Source organism: Pan paniscus, chromosome 10 (genome assembly GCF_029289425.2).
Source record: "Pan paniscus chromosome 10, NHGRI_mPanPan1-v2.0_pri, whole genome shotgun sequence".
In the NCBI taxonomy this organism is placed as follows: domain Eukaryota; kingdom Metazoa; phylum Chordata; class Mammalia; order Primates; family Hominidae; genus Pan; species Pan paniscus.
The window spans coordinates 121,168,105-121,183,920 of NC_073259.2; the positions used below are offsets into that span (position 1 = coordinate 121,168,105).

The 15,816-nt window shown below is 52.3% G+C and overlaps 1 protein-coding gene across 1 annotated transcript in view; it reads left to right on the forward strand.

Moving 5' to 3' along the window:
* DTX1 (deltex E3 ubiquitin ligase 1) overlaps nucleotides 1-15,816 on the forward strand; it is a 41,533-nt gene that overhangs the window by 22,674 nt on the left and 3,043 nt on the right. Inside the window, exons 4-7 of the mRNA XM_034934580.3 lie at nucleotides 14,020-14,081; nucleotides 14,396-14,557; nucleotides 14,870-14,931; nucleotides 15,620-15,778. Coding sequence (XP_034790471.1) covers nucleotides 14,020-14,081; nucleotides 14,396-14,557; nucleotides 14,870-14,931; nucleotides 15,620-15,778 — 445 coding nt within the window. The remainder of the gene's footprint in view (nucleotides 1-14,019; nucleotides 14,082-14,395; nucleotides 14,558-14,869; nucleotides 14,932-15,619; nucleotides 15,779-15,816) is intronic.

A 15,816-nucleotide genomic window follows, 5' to 3' on the forward strand; every position in this document is an offset into this window, starting at 1 on the left:
GAAAGATCAAAGACCTTGAACTTGGGACAGACCAGAAGAGAAAAGACCAGGGGGGTTTGGACTGTGGTCCCCAAGAGGAAGAGAGGGCACCCAAAACCAACTGTGCTTCAATCACTATGGCATGGCCGGGGGAATTGATAATGATGGTCCGAGATCACCAAAGCTCAGATCTGGATGCGACCTTTGGGGTCACTGCATCCAGGTCACCCCTTTTATTATGGGCAAACAAGGCCTGGGAAAAGGAAAGGTCAGGACCCTGAACTAGGTGGCCCTATTCACCTTTTGTCCCTTTGGGAGTCTGACTTCCTGGGTTCAAATCCCCTCTTGGCCACTTCTCTTTTTTTTTTTTTTTTTTTTTTTGAGATACAGTTTCACTCTGTTGCCCAGGCTGGAGTGCAGTGGCACAATCTCCACTCACTGCAACTTCTGCCTCCAGGGTTCAAATGATTCTTCTGCCTCAGTCTTCTGAGTAGCTGGGACTACAGGTGCATGCCACCATTCCCGGCTACTGTGTGTGTGTGTGTGTGTGTGTGTGTGTGTGTGTGTGTGTGTGTATGTGTTAGTGGAGATGGGATTTCACCATGTTTCCCAGGCTTGTCTTGAACTCCTGACCTCTTGTGATCTGCCAGCCTTGGCCTCCCAAAGTGCTGGGATTACAGGCATGAGCCACCATGCCCGGCCCCCTTCTTGACCACTTCTGAGCTGGGAGACCTGGGACGAGTCCCTCTCCTTCCTTGAGCCTCAGTTTCGTCATCTGTCAAATGGGAGCAGATCTTCCCACCATGTGAAAACGCTGTGTACCTGAACACAGCATCTACACTGGCAGTAGTTCAGCCATGGCCGTTAGGACTACTTTTGCCCTCCAGGAGGAGAGTTGGCATGGAGGGCGGGGAAGCTGTAATTTTCCAGGGATGCATCACAGCCACTACCACCTGCCTGCCTCACCCTTCCCTTCCCCTTTACCTCCTGGTCATTCCTCTCGGAGGAGAGGGTCATGGGGACAAACAGAGGTGTGTCCCATGTGACCTCAGCCTAGGGCAGGCCCAGTGCCAACAGAGAGCAGACTTGAGGGGGTCAAAGAAGACCCCTTGGGGAAGCCTTGTCCAAAGCTGCAGGATAGAGTCACCGAGATCTCAGGGAGATCTCAGGGGGCTGAAGTATCAGTTATGGCCCCTTATAGACAGCAGCTGGGCTCTGGCTGCCTTACAAAAAGAGGGGCTGGAGGTCCCAGAATGACAAGAAGAGTGGGTCCTAGAATGACAGGCTAGGGGGAGTGTGGGAGGGGACAGAACCAGAAAAATTCCAGGGACCTCTGCAGTAAGAATTTGAGAACCTTCTCTCTGGGTAAATTTATTGTAACCCACAAGAAGACTGGAAATCAGAAGGTTAAAAAAAAAAAAAAGAAATCAGAAGGTTGTAGCCAGAATTTTCTTGGAACAGAATGGAATGGAATGGAATGGAATGGAATGGAATGGAATGGAATGGAAAACAGAATAGAACTAGAATAGATTGGCATGTGTAATACATAGTAAAAATAAGAATTGTTACATGTAGCCTGGGAACAGTGCCTCATGCCTGTAATCCCAGCACTTTGGGAGACCAAGGTGGGTAGATCACTTGAGTCCAGGAGTTCAAGACTAGCCTGGGAAACATAGCAAGACACCATCTCTACAACAATAACAAAAAATTAGCCAGGCAGGGTGGTGTGCTTGTAGTCCCAGTTACTCGGAAGGCTGAGGCAAGAGGATCACTCGAGCCCAGTAGGTCAAGCCTGCAGTGACCTGTGATCACACCGCTGCACTGCAGCCTGAGAGACAGAGCAAGACACTGTCTCAAAAAAAAAAAAATTGCTCCATGAATGTTTTGCATCATTTCTGCATATGTTTAATAGATTGCGAGGTGAAATGAATTTCTTGGTCACTGATGAAATATTTGAGGCGTGCGTAGTGGCTCACTTTGGGAGGCCAAAGTAGGCGGATCACTTGAGGCCAGGAGTTCGAGACCAGCATGGCCAACATGGTGAAACCCCATCTCTACTAAAAATACAAAAATTAGCTGAGCATGGTGGTACACACCTGTAATCCCAGCTACTGGGAGGATTGCGTGAACCCGGGAGGTGGAGGTTGCAGTGAGCCGAGATCACGCCACTGCACTCCAGCCTGGGTGACAGAGTGAGACTCCGTCTCCAAAAAAATAAAAAAAAGAGAGAGATTTGAAAGCTACTGTTCTAGAGGAGGCTGAAAATTACTCAGCTTTCATGGCCTAGTGTTAATTCTCCAAATATGTGCTGTGGGTGTGTATTCACAGAGCTGAACAAGACAAACAAGGCCTGTGTCCTCCCGGGGCACACAGACAGATGGGGAGACAGACCTACAGCAAGCAAAGAGTAAATGAAGACGATCTCTGGAGTGAGACAGAAGTGCTGGGGAGGTAGTGGGACAGGGTGATGTGGGAGTTCAGGGAAAATCCCTCTGAGGAGGTGGCCAGATGTGGAGAACAGCTGATCCATGCAGAGGGAACAGCATGAACAACTTCAAGGGGGCTCGAAGGGCGTGGTGTGTTCAGGGAAGGGCTAGAGGTGTGGGGAGGGCTGGAGTGAGGCGCCAGCAAGAAGGGGAAGGGTACCCCAGGCAGGGCATTGCAGGTGCAAAGGGGCAGAGGTAGGAATGAATCCAGAAGGTTCTGGAGACCACCAGGGGATAGAGGCTCCCTTCTGGAACAGTGGGGGCTGAGATTTTTTACCCCAAATGGGGGTACAAGGCCAGTTTGGGTGGCCTCAGGGAAGCCTGGGCTTGGTGCTGCCATCAGTGGGGAGCTATAGAGTGTGCTTGAGCTCTAGAGGGCTGTAGTGAAAAGGAAGTTTTCTCTGTGGGGGTGCGGATCATTAAACATGTCCTCCTCTGACCTGCCAGAGCTCTGTTGTCTCCAGCCACATGCCGCTCCCCCACAGCCGACATCATTTCTCCTGCCCCTCCCCTTGGGGACTGTTTCTGACCCTCCCTGAGCCCAGATATTGGCCTGGAAAACAGAAGATGTGGGGTGGGGGAAACTTCTCAAGAACTCCCTCATCCCTCCCCACCCATGCAGATTCTGCCCAGCCTCACTCCAGCCCCTCTAACTGATCCTCCCCAGCCAGACAAGCCCGGCTCAAAGTCCCCAACCCTCCATCTCCAAGAAACCCCCCGGGGAAAATCCCTCTGGCTCTCAAGACCCGTGGAGCCTGTTGCTGGGGAAGGGGAGTAGGAGGAAGGAAGATAGGGGTGGCAGACCCTGGCTTCTTCCGCCTAAAGCTTTCCATTGCTGAGACAGCTGAGGCCCAAGTGCAGCCTATGAGGGAAAAGGGATGGAGGCGGGGGGTCTTTGAGGAGCCAGGCAGACAGGTCTACCCGCTGTCACCCTCGTCCCCAAACCACCTCCCAGCCCTCCCCACCCTGGTCTCTTTGTTTCTGTGTCTTTGTTTTTTGTTTTTAGAGACAGAGCCTCGCTCTTATTGCCCAGGCTGGAGTACAGTGGCGCAATCACAGCTCCCGGCAGCCTGAAACTTCTGGGCTCAAGAAATCCTCCTGATTCAGCCTCCCAAGTAGGTGGGACTACAGGCACGCACCACCACACCCAGCTAATTTTTTAAAATTTTTTGTAGGGACAGGATCTCACTATGTTGCCCAGGCTGGTCTCAAACTCCTGGCCTCAAGCATCCGCCCGCCTCAGCCTCCAAAAGTGCTGGGAATTATAGGCGTGAGCCACAGCGCCTGGCCTGTCCCTATGACTTTAAGTCTGTATTAGTTTGCTGGGGCAGTGGTAACAAAGTAACAGCTTAAAGCACAGAAATGTATTCTCTCTTTCACATTCTTGAGACTAGAAGTCCGAGATCACGGTGTCACAGGGTAGGTTCCTTCTGAGGCCTCTCTCCTGGGCTTGTAGATTGCATCTTCTACCTGTGTCCTCATATGGTCTTCCCTCTGTACCTGTCTGTGTCTTAATCTTCTCTTCTTAGAAGGACATCAGTCCTATTGGATTAGGGCCCATCCTAGTGACCTCATTTTAACTTAATTACCTCTTTAAAGACCCCGTCTCTAAATACAATCACATTCTGAGGTCCTGAGGCTTAAGGTTTCAACACATGACTTCTGTGGGGCACAGTTCAGCCCATAACAATGTGTCTGTGTGTCTCTCCTTTTATAATTTACCAATACTTTTTTTTTTTTGAGACCGTCTTGCTCTGTTACCCAGGCTGGAGTGCAGTGGTGCAATCTTGGCTCACTGCAACCTCCACCTCCCAGGTTCAAGTGATTCTCCTGCCTCAGCCTCCCGAGTAGTGGAGATTACAGACACCTGCCACCATGACTGGCTATTTTTTGTATTTTTAGTAGAGACGGAGTTTTGGCATGTTGGCCAGGCTGGTCTCGAACTCCTGACCTCAAGTGATCCACCCACCTCGGCCTCCCGAAATTCTGGGATTACAGGCATGAGCCACTGCGCCCGGCCAATTTGCCAATAATTTTAATGGCAAAAACCACCATTTCTTTTGCACCAAACAATATCTCTGTGTGTCTTGGTCTTTTTCAGTCTTTCCATATCTCTTTGTAGCTCTGTGTCTCTCTCTCTCTTTCTCTGTCTTCTGCCTTTTCCTCTTAGTCACTCTCTTTCCTTCCCTGGCTTCCTTCTGTCCACCCTCCTTCTCTCCCCTCCTGGACCCAAACAGATCTAGAGCCCTTTACAGGTTGGGTGACCTTGGACCCACTTGAGGCTTGGCCTCTCTAGCCTCAGTCTCCCCATCTGTCAGACAGAGCTAAAACCACCACCTCTCACATGGGCAGACTCAGCAAGGATCAGCTTGCAAGGGAGGTGTGAACTCTGCAGAGATCTTCAATGTCATTCTCACCTCCAACCTCATCTCAACCCTGGATGGGTAACAGTGAAGGAGGCCCAGAGAGGGGGATTGGCTCATCTAGGGTCACCCAGCCAGTGGGGGCAGAGTATCCACCTGGCCAGGGTTTTTTCCACTTGCCCCTGTAACAGACAGGGCGGGGAGCCAGCTGGCAGCCTGGGCCTGGGGGACCTGCGGGGGTGGGGAAGATCCGCCCTGTCCCCTGAGGGGTCAGTGTCCAGTGCGTTGGAACACAGCTGTGGAGCAGAGGAACCACACTCAGAGTTTCCACCCCACGTGGTGGGTGGGAGGACAGTGATAGCTGCGGGCCTGTTTCCATTTATCGAGCGCTCCCTATGTCCCAGGCTCTCAATTTCATGGCTTTTGTGTGTGTGTGAGACAGGGTCTCACTCCGTCACCCAGGCTGGAGTGCAGTGGCACAATTATAGCTCACTGCAACCTCGACCTCCTGGGCTCAAGCAATCCTCCTGCCTCAGCCTCCTAAGTAGCTGAGACTAAAGGTATGCACCACCATGCCCCGCCAATTTTTTATTTTTGTAGAGATGGGCGTCTCACTATGTTGCCCAGGCTAGTCTCAAATTCCTGGGCTCAAGTGATTCTCTTGCCTTGGCCTCCCAAAGCACTGGGATTACTGGCATGAACCACTGTGTCTGGCCATTTACAGGCATGTCTCTCTTAATTCTCACAGATACTCAATGTGGCAGGTTCTATAATCCCCATTTTTCAAATGAGGAAACTGAGGCTCCAGAAGACTAAGACATTTGCACAAGGTAACACAATTAGGACTCAGATTCAAAAACCCAAGTTGACCAGCATATTGGGGATGCCCCATCTCCAGCCAGCCTGTACTGTTTTGGATCATGGTCCCAGAAGCCCCACCCTGATTCCTGTGTGACCCTGCCTGAGCTCATCTTCCTCTCTGGTCTTCAGTTTTTGCATCTGTGAAATGGGACTGGCAACACAGGCCCACATAGTCCATCATGAAGCCAGATGTCAAAGCACTTGGATTTCTCAGGCCCGTACCCTTTTTTTTTTTAGATGGAGTCTCACTTTGTTGTCCAGGCTGGAATGCAGTGGCGAGATCTCCACTCACTGCAACCTCCGCCTCCCAGGCTCAAGCAATACTTGTACCTCAGCCTCCTGAGTATCTGGGACTACAGGCGCACGCCACCAACCCGGCTAATTTTTTATATTTTTTGTAGAGGTGGGGTTTCACCATGTTTGCCAGGTTGGTCTCCAACTCCTGACCTCAAGCAATCCACCCACCTTAGCCTCCCACAGTGCTGGGATTAGACAAGCGTGAGCCACAGTGCCCAGCCAGGCCTGCACCCATTTTAAATCCACCCTTGTCCCTCCCATCTCTATCAGATTTGTACAACATTGCCAAGCTGATAATTCCTAAAGAGACGTCATTTAAGTTTCCGTACCCTTGGTTCTTAGTTGAACCTGAGAACTTTTTCCTGTTTACTGGCCATGAGTGGTTCCTTCTTTTGCCAATTACTTGTGTATTTCTTTGGCTTATCCTTCTCTGGAGCTGTTTATTGCTTCCTTATTAATTTGCAAGTGTTCTTCCTGCATTAAGGGCATTAACCCTTTGTCTCCCATCTTTTCTGTAGTTTGCTGTTTCTTTTTCCTTTATAGCATATGTTCATCTGTTTTTTAATTAATTCATTCATATTTATTGAATAACTTCTGTGTGGCAGGCACTGTTTGGGGCCCTGGGGACACAGCAGTGAACTAAACAGACAGTCCTTGCTCTCTTGGAGCTCACATTCTAGTGGGAGACAAACACGAAACAGAATAAATTAATTGTAGAATATGGTAGAAAGTAGTAACTGCTACAGAGGAAAAATATAGGAGAGAAAGGATGTAGGGAGTGATGAGAAGGAAAGGCCTCATGGAGAAGGTAATACCTTCTTGAGCAAAGGTGGAAGGAGGTTAAAAAGCAAGGTATGGTCCAGGCACTGTGGCTCACACCTGTAATCCCAGCACTTTGGGAGGCTAAGGTGGGAGGATCACTTGAGCCCAGGAATTTGAGACCAGCCTGGACAACATAGTGAGACTCCACATTTACAAAATTTTTTTAAATTAGCTGGGTGCGGTGGTGCGTGCCTGTAGTCCCAGCTACACAGGAGGCTGAGGTGGGAGGATCCCTTGAGCCCAGGTTGCAGTGAGCCAAGATCAAGCCACTGCACTCCAGCCTGGGTGGCAGAGCAAAACCCTGTATCAAGAAAAAAAAAAAAAAAAAAGCAAAAGAACTGGGGGAAGAACATTCCAACATTCCAGACAGCAGAACAGCATGTGCAAAGGCCCTGAGGCAGAGTGGGTCTGGGGTGCCTGAGAAGGCCAGTGTGGTTGGAGAGGCTCAGGGCAATCGGTGGGAAAGAAGTAAGAGAGGAAAAGGCACCAGGTCACACAGGGCCTGGAAGGTTGCCGTTAGGACTTTGGCTTTTGCTCTGCATGAGAAGGGAACCAGCAGGGCTGTGTGTTGGGAGAGACGGGTGTGACTGTTTTAACAGGTTCACTCTGAATGTTGAGCATAGACCGCAGTGGGGCTGAAGCAGGAGGCCAAGGGCAAAGGGACTTTGTTGTGGTGGGTGTGTTTTAGGGTTTTCCTTCCTTTTTTTTTTTCTTTTTTCTTTAAATTTCTTGCAGTGATTTTATGCTTTTATTTTTAAAAATCCACATTTTCTTTCTCCAGATCTTCCATAAGTATTACATTTCAGGGGTTTGAAAATGTTAAAGTACTGACAGGTACACTGTGAAGTCAAGGACCCCACCAGGCCCCTGGCTGGCCACCCTCCCCCACTTTCCTGCCCCGCTAGCCACTGGTGTGCAGTGACTGTCACCCCGCCTCACCGCTGCTGCAAGGTCAAACCAAACACTCCCCCCACCCTGCCCCCCCACCTGAAGCACTTCCTGCCCTGCTCCCTGGGAGACCAAACCACACACACTCCTGTCTGCATGTGGCTGCCCCGGGCCGTGGGAACAGCCGGTCCTGCCCTCCCCTCCCCTACCTGACCGGTGCTCCCTCCCCCCAACCATCTCCTCCCGTTCCTTCCCCCGCAGAGAGCTGGGCAGGCTGGAGGACCAGGAGGGTTGAAAAGAGTGACCCCCGCAGCCCCCATACCTCTAGATAAATCTGAGCCTCCAATACCACTCACCCCTCAAAATGTCTCCCGAGGGGACTTTTACATCCTTTAATCTCTAGAACATGGAAGTAAGGGGTCTAGAAGACAGAAGTAAGGGGTCCCATTTCACAGAGGGGACACTGAAGCCCAGAGAAGCTCAGAGGTTTGTCTAGGCAGACGGAGGTGCTGGGGTAAGGAAAGGGGAAGTGAGGACCCCAGACAGCCGCTGAGGAGGAGTCCATGGGCACCTGGTCCCCCGGGCTTGCAGTGATGTCCTTCAAGTCTCTGCAGTGGGGGTGGCGGCAGGGACTTGGCCCCAGGCTGTGTTCCCCAGGACTGTGGGGGGAGGAGGGGGAGAAGGCAGCTATGAGGCAGAGACAGCCCTGAAAGTGGGGAAAGGTGACAGGCTCACACCCCTAGAAAGGAGAAAGGGAGAGTGTGGGGGGTCCCTAAAGCACTGTTCAACTTCCTTCTCCCCATAAAGTGACATCCTCACTTCTGCCCCCTCCTCACCCACTTGGCCCCAAACGACTGAGTCCTGAGCCTCCTGGGGCTCTTTGGGGGCTGCTGGGTAAGTGTGAGGTATCCTGAAGGGGGCCAAGGCCAATGGGGGACCTGGAAACTAGCATCAGAGAAAGTAACAAGTCTAGGCCTGCTGGGGGTGGGAGGAGAGAGATAAGGAGACCAGACTTTGGAGGAGGGAGGGGACTTGGCTGCCCTAAAGGGAGGGTCAGTTGTCAGTGTTTCGGGATCCTGGACCCCTCTAGGGGACAGAGAGAGGTGGCCAAAGCAGGCCAATGGATCCAGTTAGACAGCCCTGATCTACCCTGCCCAGGCCTGAGCCAGCTCCAGGATCCAGGTCAAAGACTTCAGCCCACCTGTAGAGCACAGAGGGCTCTCTAGGCTGGCTCAACTCCAGATGGCTCCACAGACCAACCTGGCAGGGTCATCCCTGGCCCCTGACTCGGAAACTCCAGGACCCAGTGCCAGCTGCACCACCAACCAGCTGGGTGACCTTAGTGAAGTCATTTCCCTTCTCTGGGCTTCAGTCCCATCATCTGCAAAATAAATGACAAATAGAGTTCATCTCATGTGCCATCTCTGCTCCAGGGCAGGGACTTCCTGGAGCACTGTGTTGAGGAGGATTCTGAAGTTGCATCTTGGCTTAGCGGTAAGGCATGCCGAAATTGATTAGTAATGCCTGCTGTGGGTGCTAGGAGGACAGTAGTGGTATGCACTCATATATTTGACATTCCTGCTCTAACTTTGTCTGGCAGAAGAGGCGGCGTGGACCAGATCATACAGGGCCTGGTCATGCTTAAAGAGGGATAACATTAGGAGATATATCTAATGTAAATGATGAGTTAATGAGTGCAGCACACCAGCATGGCACATGTATACATATTTAACAAACCTGCACGTTGTGCACATGTACCCTAGAACTTAAAGTATAATTTTAAAAAAAGACTATAATGTCAGGTCGTGATTAGTGCTATGAAAAAAAAGTTCAGTAAGGTAAGGACAAAGATGGGCTTTTTAAAAATAAAGTGGTTGGGGCCAGGCACAGTGGCTTATGCCTGTAAACCCAGCACTTTGGGAGGTCGAGGAGGGAGGACTACTTGAGCCCAGGAGGTCAAGTCCAGACCAGCCTGGGCAACACAGCGAGGCCCTGTCTCCTCAAAAGTTTTGTTGTTGTTGTTGTTGTTGTTGTTTAAGTTGGGTGTGGTGGTGTGTGCCAGTAGTCCCAGCTACTCAAGAGGCTGAGGTGGGAAGATCGCTTGAGCCCAGGAGTTCAAGACTGCAGTAAGCAATGGTTAAGCCACTGCACTCTAGCCAGGACAACAGAGCAAGATCTTGTCTATAAATAAATAACTAAATAAAGTGGTCGGGAAGGTGTCTCAGATAAGCTGACATTTGAGCAGAGACCTGTGCTAAGTGAGGAAGTGTGCCATGAGGATATCTGGGAAGAGCACCTTGGGAAAGGGTCAGCAAGTGCAAAGGCCCTGGGGTGGGAGTGTGCCTGGCATGCTTGAGAAAGAGCAGAGAGACCAGGGTGGCTGGAGTGGAGTGGGAGAGGGGTGAACACATAGGAAATGAGGTTCAGAGGGTAGATGGGGGCCAGATCAGGAGGCCAGGTGTTAACTGTGAGCAAAGTGGGAGCTGCAGGAGGAGTGAGAGCAGAGGACAGATAGGATCTGATTTGGGACTGGGAAAGGCAGAGAGGCTTGCATGGCAGTGGGGCCCATGCCTGCCTTCTGGTCAGAGTAGATTTCGGGGAGGGCCTGAGGGACTCCTCAGGTCCTGTGCCAGCCTGGGCCCCCAAGCAGGCAGAGCTAGGGGTGAAGGCTGGCTCCCCTTCCGGGAGGCCCGCAGGCAGCGGTCGCTTGTCCAGGCAGGAGGATGTTCTCACTGACTCGGAGGAAACAGCGTGTCCCACATCAAAAGGGGGCCGGGTGGCTCCCACGCTCAGGGTTCGTGGGAACTCTGCTACCCTGGGTTCTCGCAGGAGGCCTGCAGATAGAGAGAAGCTGGAGACTACCTCGGGACTGTCCCCCAGGCTCACTGATGGGTAAATAAATAACAGTCCCACAGTGACACCCCACTCACAGTGCTCTTCCCAGGAGCAAGACTGACTTTTGTAATCTAGGGCTATGTGGTATTTAAGGGGCTCCAGAAATTTTAGGGCAGCTGAGATCTAAATCCTTCCTTTCCTGGAGTACCCTCTGTCTAACTCCTAGACCAAACACTCAGCAAGAGCAGGGTTACCCACTGGGCCAGACTAGGCATTATATAGACCTGGGGTAGCAAACTGGCTATACTGATTGATAGAGGCTGCTTGGAGAGCTGTACTGAGGACTCTGCTAAGCTTGAGAGAGTGCTGTGATGGATTAGTGATGTCTGCCACAGGTAGGAGACCAACCAGTGGTGGTATGCATGCTCAATATTTTTCTTTCCACCCAATTTATAGGTAGTCCTGGAGAAAAAAAGAGATACTTTCTTCTTGTGAGGCAGAAAGGAAGAAAGAGGGGTGAGGCAGACCTAGACTTAACCAGGTTGTCTGCACTAGAGGTGCTTGAAGAATGGGCAAGAAAGAGGAAAAGCTTGAGGGAAATGCCTCTATGCATTCCTATAAAAGTATAGAGAGGGAGGAAGTTAGAGTGGTGACAGCTGCCCCCCTGAGGAAGGCCCTGGAGGATTATGACAGACCCTGAGAAGGGTCAAATGAATACTCAGTGCCCGTCTTCCTGGGGTCCCCTGCAGGGTGCCCGACAAGAAAATCAAGACACCTCCACTCTCATCCCTGCGCCAAATGATGAGCTTTACATGTTTTAGCACATTTAACTTTCACAGGACTCTATCCCCATTACAGATGGGGAAGCTGAGGCACAGTGCTTTCTTCCCACCTCCACTGACCAGGTCCTGGGGGACCCAGGGTACCCGCCATCCCATCCTGCCTCCCTCGGGAGCTGTGTTCATTGACTTCCGTCACACCAGCGCCTCCTCAAGGGGCTCAATCCAGATGTCTGCTCCAGACCTCTCCACAGCCCTCAGAGGGGTCTGGGATGGGAGTCCCGGCCACGTGATACTATCCTGTATAGCCGAGCAGCCACCAAGTGGGTGTGTGTGCGCTGCACCTGTGTGCATGTGTGATTGTGCCTCTGCGTGTGTGCAGGTGTGGGCCTCCCAGGCTGAGTGTGTGTCAGTGTCAGGAGGTGTGGGTCAGAGCATGTGCGCATGTGTCCTCGTGTGCAGTGAGTCAGCGTGTCCTCCTGCGCCCCCATGCATGATGTGAATCAGTACGCACGAGTACTTCCCCACGGGCAGCGCGGAATCACGTGTCCGTGTGTGGATGGCAGGCCGTTCTGCAGGCTGCAGTGCGCCGGGTGCTTGTAGGGCTGAGCGCATGCTCCTCTGGGTTTGCTGCCCACTTTACCCAGCTCTGTGCAGCTGGGGAGAGGGGCGGCAGTGGCAGGTGCGGTACTGGTCTACATGAGCCACCGACTCTTGTCCAATGGAGTATCCTCCCAGGGGAGAGCTGTGTGTGCTTCTGTGTGTATGTGTGTGTCCCCGTGTGTGCACAAGTCTCTGTATGTAGGTGTGGGGAGGCATTCCCTGGAATATGTGAGTGTGTGTGTATCTTAATCCATGTATGTTTGTGGGGGGTGTGCCCTGAAGTGTGCCTGTGTGTATCCATGTATATGTTCAGGGTGTGCATTCCCTAGTGTGTGCAGTGTGTTCCCCAAGTAGACAGATGGGGAGGGAGGCTCCCTGGTATCTGTGTGTCTGTGTGTGCATGTATCTGTGATGTACTCCCTGGGTTGTGTGTGTTTGTGTGTCTGTGTACTTAAACATGTGTGTGTAATGTGTCCCGGGGAGTATGATAAGTCTGTGTGGTCTTCTCCATGCATGTGTGTATATTTGGATCTGTGGATCTGTGTGGATGGTGTGTGCCCTGGGTGTGTATGTCTGTGTGTCTGCACCCACTGCAGCAGTACCCAAGCCTGCCAAGGGCACCATTTGCTTGAAGATGCTTTCTGGTGCCAACTGTGCCTGCCAAGGACAGGTGACCAGACAGCATTAGACAGGCTGTGACCTGAACAGGCATGGCCAGAGCCAAAGGGGCTGCTGCAGCTCCTTCTCCAGCTGTCACTGCTCCCAGCCCTTCCTGCCCCCTCTCCTGGCACATCCCCCAAGGCCTTCAGGCTGACCCCTGGATTTCAGAACACCCCTCTTCATCAGAACGTATCCAGCCTGGGTTCCATGCCCATCAACAGCAAGACACCAGTTCCCCTGCATAAACAGGTGCTGAAGTCAGGAGGACTCAGGCAGACACACTGTACACATCACTGCAAGCTCTCCTTCAGTCCTCCCAACGACTATAAGCGAGGTGTTAATATGCCTGTTTTACAGATAAGGTAACTGAGGATCAAGAAGTTAAGTGACTTGTTCAAGGTTGTCACTGCAGCAGTTTTGTGGTTTCCTCTCTAAGATGGAGAGAAGTTACACCAGGACTTAGTGCCTGAGAAGCAGAGAGGTGAAATTACTCGGCCAGGATTGCACAGCTGACAGTGATGATACCGATGACTGTGCTTTTAGTAGCTGTTAGGTACCAGGAACTGTGCTTGGCCCTTGACACATATAATTTCACGGAATCCTCACAGCAGATTAAAAAAAAAAAAGGTACCATATTATCCCCATTTTACAGACCACCCCTTACAAGAGATGAGATGATGTGCTGTGTGTCGCCCAGCTCATTAGTGGTTGAACTGAGATATGAAAGCAGCTCTGGCTGACTCCAAAAGCCAAAGCTCTTTTGAGGGCCAGAGGAAGAGGAGAGTCAGGACACCTTTTCCTAGGGGCTCTTCATTTGAAGAGAGGATAGTACCTTGTCACAGAAACTGACATCAGTAAATATTCCAGAAGAGAAAAAAAATTCATCAGCAAATGCTTTTGAAAACCTGGACTTATCATTGTTAATGATATGTTCTTATGCAGGGCTTGTCAGAGCCTTTAATATGCTCAGATATGTTGTGAATTTCAGAGAGGGAGACAGTGACGTGTTCCTAACTTACTTGATTCCTGAATCCTTCTTTCCTGGAACGTTTTATGGAAATTAATAATGCTACATCTAACAAGCGTTGAGAGATGCTAAAATAGCTACACCACTAGTACTTGGGTTTCAGGCACAGCGGCCAACGAAAGGAGCCCTCAGAGCCAAAGCGCCCTCTCGAGGGAGGAGCCGGCTGTAGGGTAAGGAGGGGTCTGCACTAAAGTCTAAGGGTGCATCCCATTGGAACCTGGGCCGAGGTTCTGGCCACCCCCGCCCCATAATAGGATGTCAGAGTAGAAAGTTTCCTGGAGGTAACTGCAGTTGGCAGAGAGAGGTACAAAGAGGCCAGGGTGTGTGGCCCAGGAGCCAGAGACAGAAGGCAAGCCAGGTCCCCTGACGTCGCGTCGGGGGCTGGAGTCCAGCTGCGGCCTCTTCTCTTCTCCCCGCAGGGTCCCCGCACTCCCGGTGAAGAACTTGAATGGTACTGGGCCGGTCCATCCGGCCCTGGCAGGTGAGGTCTGGCCCAGGGCGGGAAAGAAGGGCGGGGCCCACTAGGAGGCAGCTCCGCCTGTCACCCGGTGACCCCGCCGCCGAGATGGGCTGGTGAGCGTGGCCCGGAGGAAACGCCCCCTTCCACTGGGCCCAGGACACGGGGTGGGCGTGGCCCGCAGAAGGCCCTTCAGGGGCCTTCAAGGGGCTGAGTGGGTGGGGCCCAAGAGCGCAACCCTCCCACCCACCCGAGGGCCCCGGGATTCCCAGGGCCAGTGGTCGGGGGTCTGGGCGGGGATGGCGCCCCGCCCTGTGACTGCGCCCCCTAACCCCCAGGGATGACCGGGATACTGCTGTGTGCGGCCGGGCTGCCCGTGTGCCTGACGCGGGCCCCCAAGCCCATCCTGCACCCGCCGCCCGTGAGCAAGAGCGACGTGAAGCCCGTGCCTGGCGTGCCCGGGGTGTGCCGCAAGACCAAGAAGAAGCACCTTAAAAAGAGTACGCCCTCCGCGCCCTGCCTCACACGAGATGAACCCCACTAAGCCTTGACCACAACTCTGTGACCCCTGGTCTCCAACTTATTCTTAGCATTTACTACCTCACCTCCATTGCCTGATCTCAGCTCCCCTTGCCCTGGCCCCATCTTTCACCAGCTCCTGTTACAGCTAACCTCCAGCAACCCCTGACCTCTGACCCTGGCTAACCCTTGCCAGCCTGACCCCTGCCCTCTGACCCCTGACCCAGTTCTGAGCCAAGCCTTCGGGGACAGACTCTGGGTACCCTGAAACCCACCCCGCTGTGTCCCTGCAGGTAAGAATCCCGAGGATGTGGTTCGAAGATACATGCAGAAGGTGAAAAACCCACCTGATGAGGTGAGGAGGGGATGGGGGGGCTGGGGGAGGGCCCTGGCATGGAGGGGGCAGGAACCCTCACCCCTCCTCCTGGGTTCTGGGTGACACAGAGCTCTTCTAGTTTGTTCCTTTCTTCACTTTATGAGGTTTTTTGATGAATAGAAATACTTACGTTTAATAGACTCACATTTATCCATCTTTTGATGATTGAGTTTTTGTGTCATTTTCACCCATATTTTCCACTAAATGTTTTTAAGTTTTGCTTTTGATAGTTAAGCCCTTAATTCACCTGGGGGGTGGTGAGGGAGCCATCTTCCTCTGTGATATATCAGAATTCAATATATGGGAAGGGGCTGGGTGCAGTGGCTCATGCCTGTAGTTCCAGCTACGCAGGAGGCTGAGGCAGGAGGATCTCTTGAGCCCAGGAGTTTGACTCTGCAGTGAGCTATGATTGCACTGCTGCACTTCAGCCTGGGCAACAGAGCCTGTCTCTTAATAAAAATAAATTAATTAATTAAATTAAATAACGAAGAAGAAGAAAATAAAATAAAACAATGTATGGGGCAGAGGGTGTGTCCTGTCTCCCTTTGCCAAATGGGTACCAGAGAGAGTGTGGTCTGCTGCCTATGGTGACCCGCCAAGGGGCAGTGCTGACCCAGCAGGTGCCCTGCCCTCCCCAGTCCTCAGTCTCCCCTGCTGCCACCTGCAGGACTGCACCATCTGCATGGAGCGGCTGGTCACAGCGTCAGGCTACGAGGGCGTGCTTCGGCACAAGGGCGTGCGGCCTGAGCTCGTGGGCCGCCTGGGCCGCTGTGGCCACATGTACCACCTGCTGTGCCTCGTGGCCATGTACTCCAATGGCAACAAGGTGGGTTGGGCGGGACAATGGCTGAGGAGTGGGCAGGG